Source organism: Macrosteles quadrilineatus, unplaced genomic scaffold, assembly GCF_028750875.1.
Source record: "Macrosteles quadrilineatus isolate MER2022 unplaced genomic scaffold, UCM_ALF_1.0 Scaffold_8__2_contigs__length_117827958, whole genome shotgun sequence".
NCBI classification, from domain to species: domain Eukaryota; kingdom Metazoa; phylum Arthropoda; class Insecta; order Hemiptera; family Cicadellidae; genus Macrosteles; species Macrosteles quadrilineatus.
This window is the reverse complement of record NW_026542601.1, coordinates 63,871,092-63,886,083: the sequence shown is the minus strand read 5'-3', so window position 1 is coordinate 63,886,083 and position 14,992 is coordinate 63,871,092. Positions and strand designations below refer to the sequence as shown.

The following is a 14,992-nucleotide window of genomic DNA, read 5'->3' as shown; positions in this document are numbered from 1 at the left end:
TTTATGGCTCTTTTGATCATAGCATCCTAAAAGTAATCGAAAACTACTATGTTCTGTGGTTGCCATATATGGCACCTCTATCAGTATAAAGTAAAAACATAATATTTTACTCTCATCACAAGTATTAGATATGATTGTTACAGACAGAGTATTAGCGTAATGCCAATGGATTTTTACTAATTTTGTTTGTTTTATGAATATTTTTTCTAACGATTTACAACCCACCCTTAGTCGTGACACCCACTGACAAATTTCTAAACTTCCACATTACAGTTGAGTAGTTTTTAGACCATTTAGAAAAGTAAATGTCATCACTCATAATCTGAACATTAACATTTGGCCTGAGTTCAGCACATGTCTACTGTGTTTGGTAGCCAACTGTATTTAGTTGCACAATGTTGTATTATACTATTTGATTGGTTTTGTTGTGACAGGAAAGTCTGGGTGGCAACTCTCACACAGCCATGTTGGCCACCATCAGTCCGAGCAGTCAGTATGTAGATGAAACATTGTCAACACTGAGGTATGCCTGTCAAGCACGTAGCATTGTCAACACTGTTCGTATAAATGAGCGACCTCACGAGAGAATGATCAGGTGAGAACAAACAGTCACTTGTGATTACACAGATAAATTTCAGTTTGATTCTTTGTATCTTGTCTTTGTGTCTTGTCTTTGCCCCAATGACTTAATGTTGGAGATTCTTGTTTGTTTCAGAGAACTAAAACAGGAAGTTCAAAGGTTGAAAGAAGATAATCGGTCAGTAGATCATAAAGAATGTGATCAAAAACTACTTACACTTCAAGAACATCTCGATCGGACTACTAAAGAACTGGCCAAAGCTAAAATCTTCTGTGATCAAAGTGAGAAAGAAATTTTAAAATTGGAAAAGGAATGGGAAAAAACTAAAGTCATTGACTTTCACGAATATTGTAACCAGAAGATTCAAGATTTGGAAAATGAGTTAGCTCTGACTGAAAATCGTAACAAGAAATTAGACAGAGAAATCAAGGAATTGAAAAAAGATTGTTCGGAGGTAAATGAAGATAAGTATGAATATGAGATACAAATAAGGCAGTTGAAAGGCACATTGGAAGATTTGAATGAAAGGTACAACCGTAACAAAGAAGAATTATGTCGGCTTGAGAATGAGTTGGAAGAGAATCAAAAGGAAAATAAGCAGCTAAAAGCTGAGACCAATAAACTGAAAGAAGATCTTTGTGAATGCTCGGAGAAAAATCATAATTATGAAAGAGACATTAGTGAGATGAAGAACAATATGTTAGAAATAAAGAATAACTTCAATCATAACCATTGTGACAGCCAAATACTGATGTTGCAGACAGCCCTGTGTGAGGCAGAAAGGTTTACTCGTCAATATCAGGAAATATTTCAAACTTTAGAGAAAAAATGTACCGAAATGACAACTCAATCCAATCATGAAGGTTGTGAAAAAGAAATCAGCACTTTGAAGGAAACAATAAACGAATTAAAACAGTTTGCTGACCATGGAAAATGTGATAAAGTAATTGAAAAATTGAAAAGCTCTTTGACGGAATCAGAAAAAATTTTATCAGACTTGCAAGATGAAATTATCAAATTTAAAGAAGAAAATTCAAAGCTAGAAACAGTCAAGGAAAGAAGCCACAAAGAAATCCTTTCCTTGAAAAAAGAGCTCATGCAATTGTCTAAGACAGCAAGCCATACTGAATGTGAAGAGAAATTAGACACTTTGAGAAAGGCCGTTGCTGTTGCAAGATCGATGAATGTCCACATTCAATGTGAAAACCGCATCAGTGAACTTGAGAAGGAAGTGCGAACTTTGCAGTCGGTAGCTCAATCAGACCACAATAAGTATAAGGAGAAAATTGACGGTCTGTTCTACGCAGTTGAAAAGTATGCTGATGAGAACAGCAATCTCACAAGAAAACACGAGGCAGAAATCAGCCAGTACATTGATGAAAAAGACAAGCTGATAAAAACGCACAAAGAAGAAGTCAATCAGTACGTCGAAACAATCCAAAGTTTAGAAGATGAATTATCTGCTTTGAAGGCCGAATTAGAGGATAAGAAGAATATTAAACACAGTTATCAAGATGTAGTTTACTTAGAAAGCCAGCTGAGATCTGTGAAAGATGAGAATTCAAAATTGAAAAAGAAGAAAGTTGAGGATGAAAAACGGATATCGTCTATGGAGCAACAGGTCATTTCTCTCACAAAAGAACTTTTAGAGGTGAAAAATCAACTTAGAGCTTCTGTGAGGTAAGTTGCTGAACACTTCTCGTCTCATATAACTCTCTTTGCATATACCTTAAGACTTAGAGTCTAGTATTACTACAGAAGTTACAATTGAAAGTAAATCTGGATAGATAATCCTGTATCTGCTTGCACTATGATTCATAAGTAGTAATCTAGTAATAAATTAGTGCAGGGACACAATTTATGCACACTCTAGTCAACAATGTGGTGTATAGTACAGCATTTTAACCATAACAATCCCATGTAGGCAGTCTATTAGGGGTTTGTCAATTTGAAAATTTTCTTGAGAATTTTCTTTGAAAAAGTTTTGTTGTCCCATCTAGTGTATCTAATGTAAATCCTACTCATTTGTGATAAACTACAGAGTTTGTAATGCTATTACTGCGTTCCTATAGAAAGTGAAACCTAAGATTAAATTAATATCATTCCAAACCATATACTGTATTACTCTATATTTTACTCTGTGTCTCTTCGATGGTATATTTCAGTCAGAGAAAAGATGCACAGAAAATAAACATTTTAGGAGGGAAATAATTAAATAAAAAGGGTTGACCAATCGTTAGGCTTCAAATTAAGTGTATTAAATTCTAAAACACCATATTGACAAGTGTTTGTTTTGTTTCTCAGGGCGAAAGAGTCAAGTGAGTCCCTGTGTACTCAACTACAAGAACAGCTGTCCCAGCAAGATCGGAAACTCGCTCTCTCAAAGGTACGATTTGTTGTTGCTGTTAGTTCCCATGCAAGTCTGTTGAGACAAATTACTTTTCTCTGTATTGCCAAGCATAATTCAAGGAATTAAAAGAAAATATTTCATAGAATTTTTCCATGGTGTTATTTTATTTAAGTTGTCTTCTTTTTCAATGTCAAAACACTTATGCGGACAAAAATTTCTGTATGAGAAGGAGGTATAAGTGTTAGACCGTTATTCAAGTTTTTGAGTTATTAGCACCTTTTATAGCTCTTTAAGCATTTTAGCTTCATTTGATAATATATGCCCTTGGTATTTTTTTATCATATTATTGCCAAGGGCTTTAGAACCATGGGTTGGTGGCATGTGCTTTCTGAAAAAAGTGATTGCCTAGCATAAGATTACAAAGAGTGGTAAGTTTACACACATGTTGAAATAACATTACTTTTAATCAGTTTTATGGGATTTTTCTTAGATAAAAACAATGGGTCTTGAGCATGCACATCTGGCTGCTAGCTGTTATGCATTTCAATGTTTTGGGAATATGCTATGAACACGATTGTCGGGTGTCGATGTTGATGGAATAGCATGGAAATATCAATTTCAATTCATTATTTTCTGTTTTTTTCTTAAATTAATTTGATTATTCTCATCAAGGTTTTGATTTAGTTTAAGTTTTTAATTTGTCCTATACAACAGAGTTCCAGTCAAATTGAAGATGATAAAGAGAATTGGGAGACACCAAGTAAAGTGATTAGACGTTCTATTGCTCAGCATTCGAAGTCTGTAAGTAATTATAACTCTGTTTGACATTACTTCATTGATTAGGTTTTTGGCTTGTGGAGGGAGATTTTAGGTGGTCTTAAACATTACACTGTTTTCCATCATGTTGGCCGACTGCTGTCATTAATTTATCTTGAAGCAGTGATTCTGCATTCGGATCACGATGCCTGGTAATCTTAAACACACCGATCAGCAAGCAAAGTTTCCTCGAATTCATCCACTGTCTCGTTTCAAACTGATAAACACCCACTGCCCAGCAAAAGTGGTCGACCCCTTTCCTACAGAAATCAAATCACAGAACAGAATATAATTCATACTTTGCAGTAGCATCAACTTTCGGCGTTTTCAAATACTCTGAGAGTAATCGTCGGCTAAAATATTAGTGAATGAAGTAAGGAACACAACGTTGTCCTCAATTTGGAACTAGCCCTAATGGGAGCTTGATGGAGACCTTAATTTACAGACGGCCATTGTATTATGATCAACTGATTCTTTCTTTTAAAATTCTTTTTGATGTGCTTGGCAGTAACCAGTAATCTATACTATAATACGAGTAACGTTTGCGGACAATGATTTCAAAAACGGCTCCCACGATTTCCTCTAAATTGTTAGGAATATCTCTTGGTTTCAGGCTAAAAACAATATCCATGCTATAGTTCGGCCGCTTAGAAAACGACCTGCGCGCTAATGCTAAACCAATGCTGGAGGAGGTCGCTTTCTAAGCGGCCGAACTATAGCCACTGTTCTGAACAAATTTGTTTTTCGTTAAAAACTTTAAATGAAATTTCAATATATTTAACATTGGTCTTATGTCTTATGGAAAGCTAGGTACCAATGACAGTTTTACAAAAATGTAAATACATGAATTGAAACATATGCTTGTAACAAACCATCTACAGTACAGTGGCAAATTACTAAATAAAGTTCAAAAGAAAAGGACATTCCCCTAAATACCATTTAGCATTGGTTAAGTATAATACACTTTTCACTAAACAATGGGATAATTTTACGACTGTTCAAAGTCATAGAATACTTTACCACACAAAATAATACACTAATGCTAAACAAAAGTATTGAGGTATACCCAAGGACGTTCTTTAGTTTATGACGATGCACCACCAGAATGGGCGGTTGTTTGACCTTTGTCAAATATAGGCCAATAAACTATAAAATGTGATAATAATTATTATATAACATTAATTCTTATACAATGGCCCAGATAAAAAAATGACAATACTGTAATGATACTAATTTTAATTGCAGAATTTTTATTTTAGATTTTTTTACTGTGTCAGTAATGCTGCCTAATTGTTTATTTAGGCCTACAATGATTTTCAATGACTTGAGACGACAGGGCCATGCACAAAATGTTGCGCAAATAGCACCAATGCGTGAGCTTGATAAAATGATGTTATATAATTTGTTTTTTTTATACATAATTTAAGACTGTATTTTATAATATGATGGAAACTGTACATATGTAGGCCTATTTTTATATTTTTAATATCTCCTACAAACACCAAGAGCAATGCTCGGTCCCCTGGTACTCAATGATTATAACCTGTTGTGAATTAAAACAAACATAAGCTTCAACCGTTTCACTATCCCATCCCTCTATTGAAGAAACATAACCAGCGTTCAGTGTGTTCCAAAATATAAATCATGTTGTAATAATTTTATTTCTAGACGATACAAAACCTGAATGTATGTAGCGTAGCTCGGTAACTTATGTAGAATATGAATTCATTTAATATGGTAAATTTATCATTGTTAAGCATGAGTGGTGACTGCATTTGTAGCTAAACATTCATTATTTGTATTCCATGTTTTTAACGGCAAAACTAGTTATAAAATGACTTATAATCTATATTAACTGAATATTATCAACTCTAACTTTACAAAAACATTAAAGCTAATTTTTCATACTGATCTAGCTATTATAAAATGTAGGATGAGTCTACCTTTTTTATGCAATTTTTTTTTTAGAATCGAAGTGCAAGATGCAGCTTTGTGCTGAAGGCAGAAGAGATTCATCAGTCACTCAAAGATGCTGAGGACATTTGTTCCAGACTCAAAATACCTTGGGTAATTTTAAAGATATGATTGGTTTAATTTATATTATTCAGGGTGTCCACATTTTGGAAAGTCGGGGATAGTCATGGAAAGGCATGGAAAAAATTGTGGTCATTGAAAGTCATAGAAATCCCCAATGATGGATGGATTTGAGGGGACTTTTCAATGCTCTAGTCAGCCGTAACCCCAACTAGAGTAGGAATTTCAACAAATGTATGACAATTCAATTTATTATAGTTGAATTAGTTTATGAGTTTTGAGTTTGTATTAGTTCATTGTTGTGCCTAATTGTACTCCATTTTCATCTGTTAATACATATTTCAGTATTTCTGTGAAATAACTTTTCCAGGTAGTATTATTCGTGTGTGTATGTTATATTATAATTATCGAGTAAAGTTCGTGAGTCATGAAAATCAATGGTAAATGGTCATGGATAGTCATGGAAAGTCAAGGAAATTAATGAAAAATCTTCTGTGGACATCCTGTTATTAATATACGCTAAATTACACTTTTTGAACAATATCCCCTAAGGCTTTTTTGTTTTAAGTAGGGATGGACGAGATTGGATTTTTAGTTCGAGACGAGATCGAGACGGGATTTCCCTTCTCATACACAACGGGAAATGCACATTCAAAATTTTTACCTGATTTTGTAACATTGTTAGATGACTGTTTAAATACAAAAATAATGATAATAGGCAAGAATATTTACAATCTTTTATTAAAAAACATCAGCATAACATTTTTTTATTAATCACGCCTAACTTATTAAAAATGTCTACGATTAGGAAACATAGTGATATCATTTAGGATAGAGTTCAACTTATCCTAAAATAAAATAAATCATAAAATAAAAGCAATATTAATTTTTATAAGATAGGCCTAGTTACTTGTTTTGACTTTTTATAGTAATAAAACATTCCTCACACTGCTTACACTTAACAAAATTTCTCAAATGTTATTAAAGTAATATTATTAAAATAATTAAAGTAATATTTACATTTAAAGAATAAATTAAATAAGAACGCCTTCGCAAAGGAAACACAACTACAACAACACGCTCCTGTATTGCGGGTATTGCATTGACTTTCTAAAGGCGTTTTTACTTTTTTATTCTCGTCTCGATAAAAATCTCGACCAAAAAGAAATCTCGTCTCGTGTAACGAGATTTAAAATTTCCCAAAATTTTGAGACTTGACCATCCCTAGTTTTAAGATTTAACCCCACGTATTATATACCAAAATGTTTGTCTAGGTGTGTAAATTTGCAAACTGACCTTACAGTTTTGAAACTATAGAAACAATAGGGGTTTTTTTTATTATTTATAATTGTTATTATGAACAACGGCTATGAGTGGGAAACATTTGTAGAAAACGCTAAAAAAACAGATCAGCTATTGAAAAATTATACAAAATATTTACAATAAATGTTGATTATAATGAAATGTTAGTCATGTACATCGTGAGTAAAAAAAAAAGTCATCGTCATCATCGTCGAAAGTCATCAGAAATTATGACTTATTCGATTTGTGTAAGTTTTACTTTGTGTCAAAAGCCCTTTCATCAAACTTCTCATATAAGGAATAAGCTATTACCGTATGTGGCATGGTAAGACCTAGACCTGGGACTAAATATTCCATTTGTTAAAATTTGTATATACTGCTTGTTTGCATCTGTGAACGTGATAACTCGACTAATTTGCAAAAACTGTAACGTACCAATATTCATGTGTAATGACTAATGAGTTTATCTGCAATAACACACAACTGTGCAAAATTATTCAACGAGATTGCAATAGAAATGAGAAGAATTAAAGATAAAGAAGCCCTGAAAAAAATAGCTTGATCTCAAGATGCCTTACTACTAGGCAGGAGAAGTTGGAAAATAAGAATAAGAATATTTATTTTCCTTTGAACAATACATGCATTTGGAATCGTCAGTTAAGTTACACATTCTGTAGGAAAAAACACAAAGCTCTACAGATCCAATCAACATGCTTCTACCAAATTCTGAACAGTTCTACAAGAAATAATTAAATACGTAAATTAATAATAAATAAATTAGTAATTTGTACTATATTCACAATGCTACAGACACAGTTCACACTAAAAGATGCAAGGTCTAATTACACATGCAAGTCAAATAAATATCACAACTCAAAGAGTCAAAAACTTAAAAACAGGTACTTACGGATGCTGCTGGTATTTCAAAAAAAAGTTATCCCAGGAATTACGCCGATAGTATCTTCCCATAAACAGCGAGCATCTTTAAATAATAATTGTAAGTCTCGCTGAGGAACAACTGATAACCAGTATAACAGGTAAAAGTAACCCTGCGTTAGAACGACTAGCTGAAAAGTACTGGAAGATTAAGTAATAGGTGACAAAAGTAACAGTATTGTTGCAGTATTGACTAGTATTTCCCATCGCAGGTGTTTCAGCTGGAGCCGGAAGTGACGACTCACAGCTGGTTTGACGTCAATGTCCGAGTGTGGGATCAGAGGACGATGAGTTCTGTCCGTTGGCCTCAGGATGTGTTTCTGGGTTGGCTACGAGAGATGAAGGATACAATCCTGGTGAGTGACCAGTGAAAATATATAATGGTGATAACATCATCACAGTAGCCATGGCTAACCAAATGGAGTGAAAATGTTTCATCTGTAGGCCTACTAAGTGTGATAAACATTTGTGTTAACCAATCTTCCATTTTGTATTTGTTACCTAAACATTTTTATCTTAAAATTTTTCCAACAGATCTTTATGAAACATGGTTAGTAATATAAGATAGAAGTATGTTGAAAAAACTAAATAGATCATTTGGAATTTTGAAATGGGAGACATTTACATTTTCTAATTTATATTACTACAAATTTACTGATTTTATGAAAAAATGTCCAGAACATGTTTTGTTAAGAATTTAAAATTTTCTATCAAACAACACTAAGTTCAATCAGATTTAATTATATAAATAGTTGAAATATCACAATTGTTAGTCGCAAAATAAGGCAAAATTATGCCCTGATTTGCTTCGCCTTATTTTGCCTGGTAACAGAAAATTATGATTTTTTTTTAATACTCTGTATATAGAAGACTGTGTTAAGTGATGGACAGTTCTCGAAGGATGTTGTCCTGTAGAAATAGGCTGGACTGATCAGAGTACGTCAGGGTGTCTAGTAGTCGGGATAAACGGGAAAGTCGGGAATTAGTATTGAATTTCAAAACTGGTCTTAAAAAGTCGGGATTATTTTGATATCAAAGTTGGGAATTTTCATGATTTTGCCATGATTGCGCAAGACGACGATCACATATACGTGACTGCGAAAGTCAATGATGATGATGTCTACTTGGCCGCAGGAGATGTTCACGATTTTGCCTTGATCGCGGACGATGACGTTTCTGGTATCGCGGGAAACGACGATGATGTCTGGGAAACGGCTGTAGGAAATGTTCATGATTTTGCTGCGATTTCGGACGATGATGATGACTTTTCCGGAATTGCTGGAAATTTTCATGATTTTGCCGCAATTGTGGACGACGACAATGACGTTTTTGTGACCGCGAGAGACGACGATGATGTCTACACAGCAGCGGGAAATGTTAATAATTTTGTCACGATCGCGGACGACAATGATGACGTTTCCGTGACCACTAGAGACGACGATGATGTCTACAAGGTCGCGGGAAACTATCATGATTTTGCCGCTATTGCGGACGACTACGATGACGTTACCGTTACCGCGGCAGTCAGTGATGGTGTCCATGGAAGATTTTATAATAAAATAAAACCCCTAATTGGCTAATTAGAATTTTTCATTGTTGCATTTTGTCTTTACTTGAAAACACCATATTATCATAATAATATTTTATGACATAAAGACAGGGGTGTGTGTAGTATAACCAAATTATTTAGAAAATTTGATTAAACTATAAAAATTGGTATCAGTATTGAGAATTGATACATTTTGGTATCGACACTCACTAAATTGTTGAAAAAACTAGTCTTAAAAAATCTAGAATTAGTCTTGAAAAGTCGGGAATTAGTCTTGAATTTTAAAATGGAAACAAACTAGACACTCTAGTACGTAGACAATGGAAGAACTGCGATGGCTTGCGATCTCCTACTCCTCGTCAGTCATTAACTGCGGAATGCGTTGTTCTTTACTAGTAGACAGCCTCTCAAATAGTTTCAAACAAAGTACTGCGTAAAGATTCCATGCTGGTGGATTTTTAATTCCTCCACTGCATAACGTATTTCAAGCTGAGAAACGACGTAGTGGAACCAAGTGGCATCGCTCGTGATGCCTGAGATAGCGAACTGGGAATCTACCTGAGCAAACCATAGACTAGGTCGATCGGCTCAGAATGGTTGACTGCAACTCGATGAACAGATACATTATCAGAATTGTTGCATTGCTGAATGTTGGTGGAGAGTTCATTTTGTTGCTCTCGTAGATTCATCAATTAAGCTTCCATTTCTTCTAGCAACATTAGTAATATTGAGGAAGGAATGTCGTTCTTGTTGTCGTCGTTCGGGGTCACCAATATATAGTGATGTTTAATTCTATAAATAATTGCACCACTATTAATGCATGGGTATTTTATTTGATTAACAAACAAATAAAGAACTGTGGTAAATCATAACATAAACAAAATAAAAATATTTTTGAGTTGTAGCATACTAAATATTAACATAAAGTAAACATCTAATAGCAGCTGTGTCTAAATTAAATTGACACCACAACCGTATCAAAACACATAATTCTAAGACGATTTATTAACATTAAGGTGGTGTATTTCAGTCAAAGACCAGAGGGCACAAACTATTTCATAGTGCCACATGGATGCAGAACTCACAAGACCCTAAACCACTTCCTCTTGAACCAGGTAAGACACTGACCGTTCCTCTAGATAAGATAACATGTTTCAAAATTAATTTCTTTTCAGGTTACAAAGCTTGGTACAGAAAGAAAGAGCTAACCAAACATCAAATTGTTTTTCTTCATTAGCTCAATCTAGGAATTGATCAGTTGACAGCTGGCTCATCAATTGACAGATGGCTTAGCAAGGAGAGTGAGACTGTTCTGGGTGCTAGCCTACGAGAGTGGAAAATAGAAAATTCAATGAGATTGGATGCATTGCACGACGTCCAAGTGCCACGACGTCCAATAATATTTATTCAGTGCCACGACGTCCAAAACATAATTTTTGAGTTGTTGCACGACGTCCAAGTGCCACGACGTCCAAAAGTACAGTAACTGCCAAAAATATAGTCTTTCTACAAGCTTTGGACGTCGTGGCACTTGGACGTCGTGAAACAGCGCACTATAGAATTGTAAAAAAGTAACATTTGCACGACATCCAAAGTCGCTGCCAGTTGCACGACGTCCAAGTGCCACTACGTCCAATAAATATTTGACTGTCGCACGACGTCCAATATAGCTCAGCGCTGTTGCACGACGTCCAAGCTCCTTCATGATGACCGGTTACGTTGACCGGCTACTTGCCGAACAGTGTTCTCTCGTGTAAAATGCTTATGGAACGTTTATTAGTTATATATATGCATGGGTATATGTTCTTGTTCAGAAATATATATACTATGAATATTTGAACCCTTAATTTAAACATCATAAAGTAAAAAAAAACATAAAAAGAAAAAATAAACAAGGCAACAGTTGGAAAACTTTAAGGTTTACATGGTTTGAAAAATGATGACATTTCGTTAACAACCGATAAACTTCATTATGTTTGGAGTAAGCTTTTAAATACTTATTTTTTCAAGACTAGATGAATGTACATTGATCAACATGATCTTTGAAAACTATTTTTTATACCCTCATTTTAATTTTTACTAGTATAAAGAATAGAATGCCTTTTTCGAACTGTTTTTTAGGCTTCAATTAAATGTTCTTATGTCGCAACTATGTTTATTAATAGTATTCACTTAACTTTGACTTAATTTTATTTCAATAAATTTTGTGTCTGTGTTTTGCTACACCACTTATTAAATTGCAACCAATGAGAATATCATATAAATAAGTTGTACACAGGGTTCTTTTGTTCCCCAACTCTAAAATACAACGCACATGAATTGAAAATGTTATAGGTTTAATAGTACTGTAGCGAATCGAATATCAATAAAGTTAACGTATAGCAATAAATTTACATATTTCTAGATTATAATTGAATGTGTTTACGAAGGAACACTACAACCTCAAAATTCAACATTACAGTATATTTACTCAAGATTTATTGTTTTCATATAGCACAGTTGATGTTGCCAACTAGCGTGGGAGCGGAAGTCCTGATAAAGGCTGGTTCTCGGAAAAGTAATAAACTTGTAGTTTGAATGAAACATTTTTTTTATTTTGTACAGGATTCATGGGATCCTCAGCATCAAGTACAAGCTGCAAAATGTGTTTCGAAGGTCTGATTAGACCTTCCGAGATTTAGACCTTCTGCAACTGATCCGTTTTTTACCTTCCTTTAATTATTCTTTTTCATGTTGTGCTTCATGTAACATACATAGACTAGAGGGCCGCTCATGCCCTTGAGAAATAAATTAACATTTTCGCACTAATACAAATCAATATCGTCATTAGACAAGAATTAAAAAATAAAATTTATAAACAAAACCTACCACGGCATATTCTTGAACAAGTATGCCTACGAACCTACGATAAGCATGTTTGTTATTATTATACTTAACCTACAAATGCTATGACTTAGGGAATACCTGCTTGCACAATTTGTTTTTCAGGATTAATTTTGCCAACAGTGTCATTTAGAGGCTTCTGATTGACTATAACGAAGGTTTAGTAATTGAAAATTTTTTTGTTCATAGAATAAAATTATAAATGCCTCAAATTCAATTTTATATTTTTTTATTATGAAATTAAACTGTCATAACCTAACCTAACCAACCAAACGTGCTGACAATGAAAAAATCTAATGAAGGTTTATTAATCGAAAAAATAGTTCTGTTCATAAAATAAAATTATAAATGCCTGAAATCCTATTTTATAATTTTTTTATTCTAAAATTAAACTATCATAACCTAACCAACCTAACCAGACTTGCTTATAATGAAAAATCAAATGAAGGTTTAACCGAAAAAAATCTGTTCATAAAATAAAACTATAAATGGGTCAAATTCAATTTCATAATGTTTTAATTATAAAATTAAACCGTCATAACCTAACCAAACCAACCAAACTTGTTGATAATGAAAAAAATCCAATACAAAAATAAGTGCTACGGGTGGGATTCGAACCCGGGTCCTTCGGATCATCAGCCCAGCATTCTATCCACTACACCACCGAGGCCGATGGCATTAACCGTATCGTCGCGGTAATGATGTTCCCTCAGCCAATCAGAAGCCTCAATACTGTAGACAACACTAATCCTGAAATAAAAATTCAGCTACCTGCATTCCTAGATAAAACATGCGAACTAATTGCGAGTGCGACGTGAACTTAGAAAAAGACTAGTAAGAATTTACAACTGTGAATTTCTCAGAATTGATTGACAGTTCAGATGAACCTATGGCCACAGACTACGGAAACCTACAGTAATATTGTATTAGTATACTGTATTTGTATTACAGTAGAACCTCAATTACTCGAACCTCAATATCTCGAATTCCTCAATATCTCGATTTTTTTTAAATCCCCTTGAAATCCACATTAATCATAATGTTAAAAGTACCTTTATAAGTCGAAGTTTCTAAATATTTAACCTCAATAAGTCGAATTTTAACAACTTTTGAACAGTAACATTCTACCTCTATAACTCGAATTTTCCCGTCATCGAGCCTCAGTAACTCGAAGTTTACCTTTATAAGTCGAAGTTCGCATGAATGTGCCTCAATAATTCGAAGTTTTGCCATAACAGTGCAAGTCAGTTGTGATTCCTGTCGAGACGTGAAAATCAAACTTCCTGTGTTTGCTTCCCGTGTCTGTTTGGCTAGGCACTGTAGTCAGTGTAGTTTACCCGTTTTGCCAAAGTAGATTCAGTACTTAACTACATTACGATGCATTTTGTTTATTATTTTAATCACACTAGAATTTTCCCTTTAAATATTACTCTCTACAGTCTACATACTTTTTGTATGTACAGTATTGTACCTATTCAGTATTTTTGTTGTTACAGTACCTAGCTTGTTTTTACAGTACATATAAAGAGGTTGACTAACGTTTGCTTTAATCAAACATTATACACAGTAAATGTAGTTCCGTGTATGGATGATATATACTGTATTATTGTTTTGTACAGTATTTAAACTATTTTTTTTGTCATTTAACATGTTTTTTATGTACTTTATCAAACTTATTGCCAAATAATAAATACAGTACTTTATGTGCATTCAAATTGTTTTATTTTGCTTCCAAAGTTACTCTTCAGTAAGTTACGTATAAATACAGTTTGAGTTCGATTATTAAGGTTTAACATGTATAAGTCGAGTTATAAAGGCCATGACGTAACATCACTGTCAGACCCCAACACCTCAGTATCTCGAACTTTTTCATATGGAACCTTCATAACTCGAACCTCACTAACTTGAAAAACTTGATAACTCAAATTTTTATCATAACCCCTTCAGATTCGAGATATTGAGGTCCTACTGTATTGTGTTACTAGCAGAGTACCCGTCCTTCGTACGGGGTTGACATATAAGTATAAATGCTTACAAGCTGCTATACCCGTGCTTTGCAACGGGAAGAAAATGTGACCTAGAGAGCTATTAAAGTGGTGCTGATGTGTGTTTTAAAATACAGCAACTCTATGATTTAGTTTGAAAATATAAACTGGTTTAAAAGCATAAACCTACTTACTTTCAAACCCCTACTTTTGATGTTAATATAAGATCAATAAGAATATCACAACATACCTTAGTGTAGCAATAGCATCAATTGCTTCATATTGATGCTTCATGAATGTCATATTTTACCACAATTCTTCAATTTTAGCCAAGCCTCTTTAAATGAAGCTTACTATATAAATTAAAAAATGAAACTTTGAGCAATACTTTACAAAACGCATACAACCTCACTTTAAAACCAAACATAACCCTCCTCAATCTACATAGTGTCACAAACATATTTTTCGAGTAAATAAACAAACACCAGTTCATTGCACTGACCAGCTGTTCCATTATCTAAATTAAATTAAATCATTAAAACATTGGAAGCATGTCA

The 14,992-nt window shown here is 33.8% G+C and overlaps 1 protein-coding gene across 1 annotated transcript in view; it reads left to right on the top strand.

The window, feature by feature from the left end:
- Positions 1-14,992, top strand: part of LOC129000434 (chromosome-associated kinesin KIF4A-like) — a 73,832-nt gene that overhangs the window by 45,336 nt on the left and 13,504 nt on the right. The window contains exons 12-18 of the mRNA XM_054427398.1: positions 435-595; positions 716-2,260; positions 2,885-2,966; positions 3,645-3,731; positions 5,715-5,813; positions 8,231-8,374; positions 10,598-10,682. Of these exons, the coding sequence (XP_054283373.1) occupies positions 435-595; positions 716-2,260; positions 2,885-2,966; positions 3,645-3,731; positions 5,715-5,813; positions 8,231-8,374; positions 10,598-10,682 (2,203 nt within the window). The remainder of the gene's footprint in view (positions 1-434; positions 596-715; positions 2,261-2,884; positions 2,967-3,644; positions 3,732-5,714; positions 5,814-8,230; positions 8,375-10,597; positions 10,683-14,992) is intronic.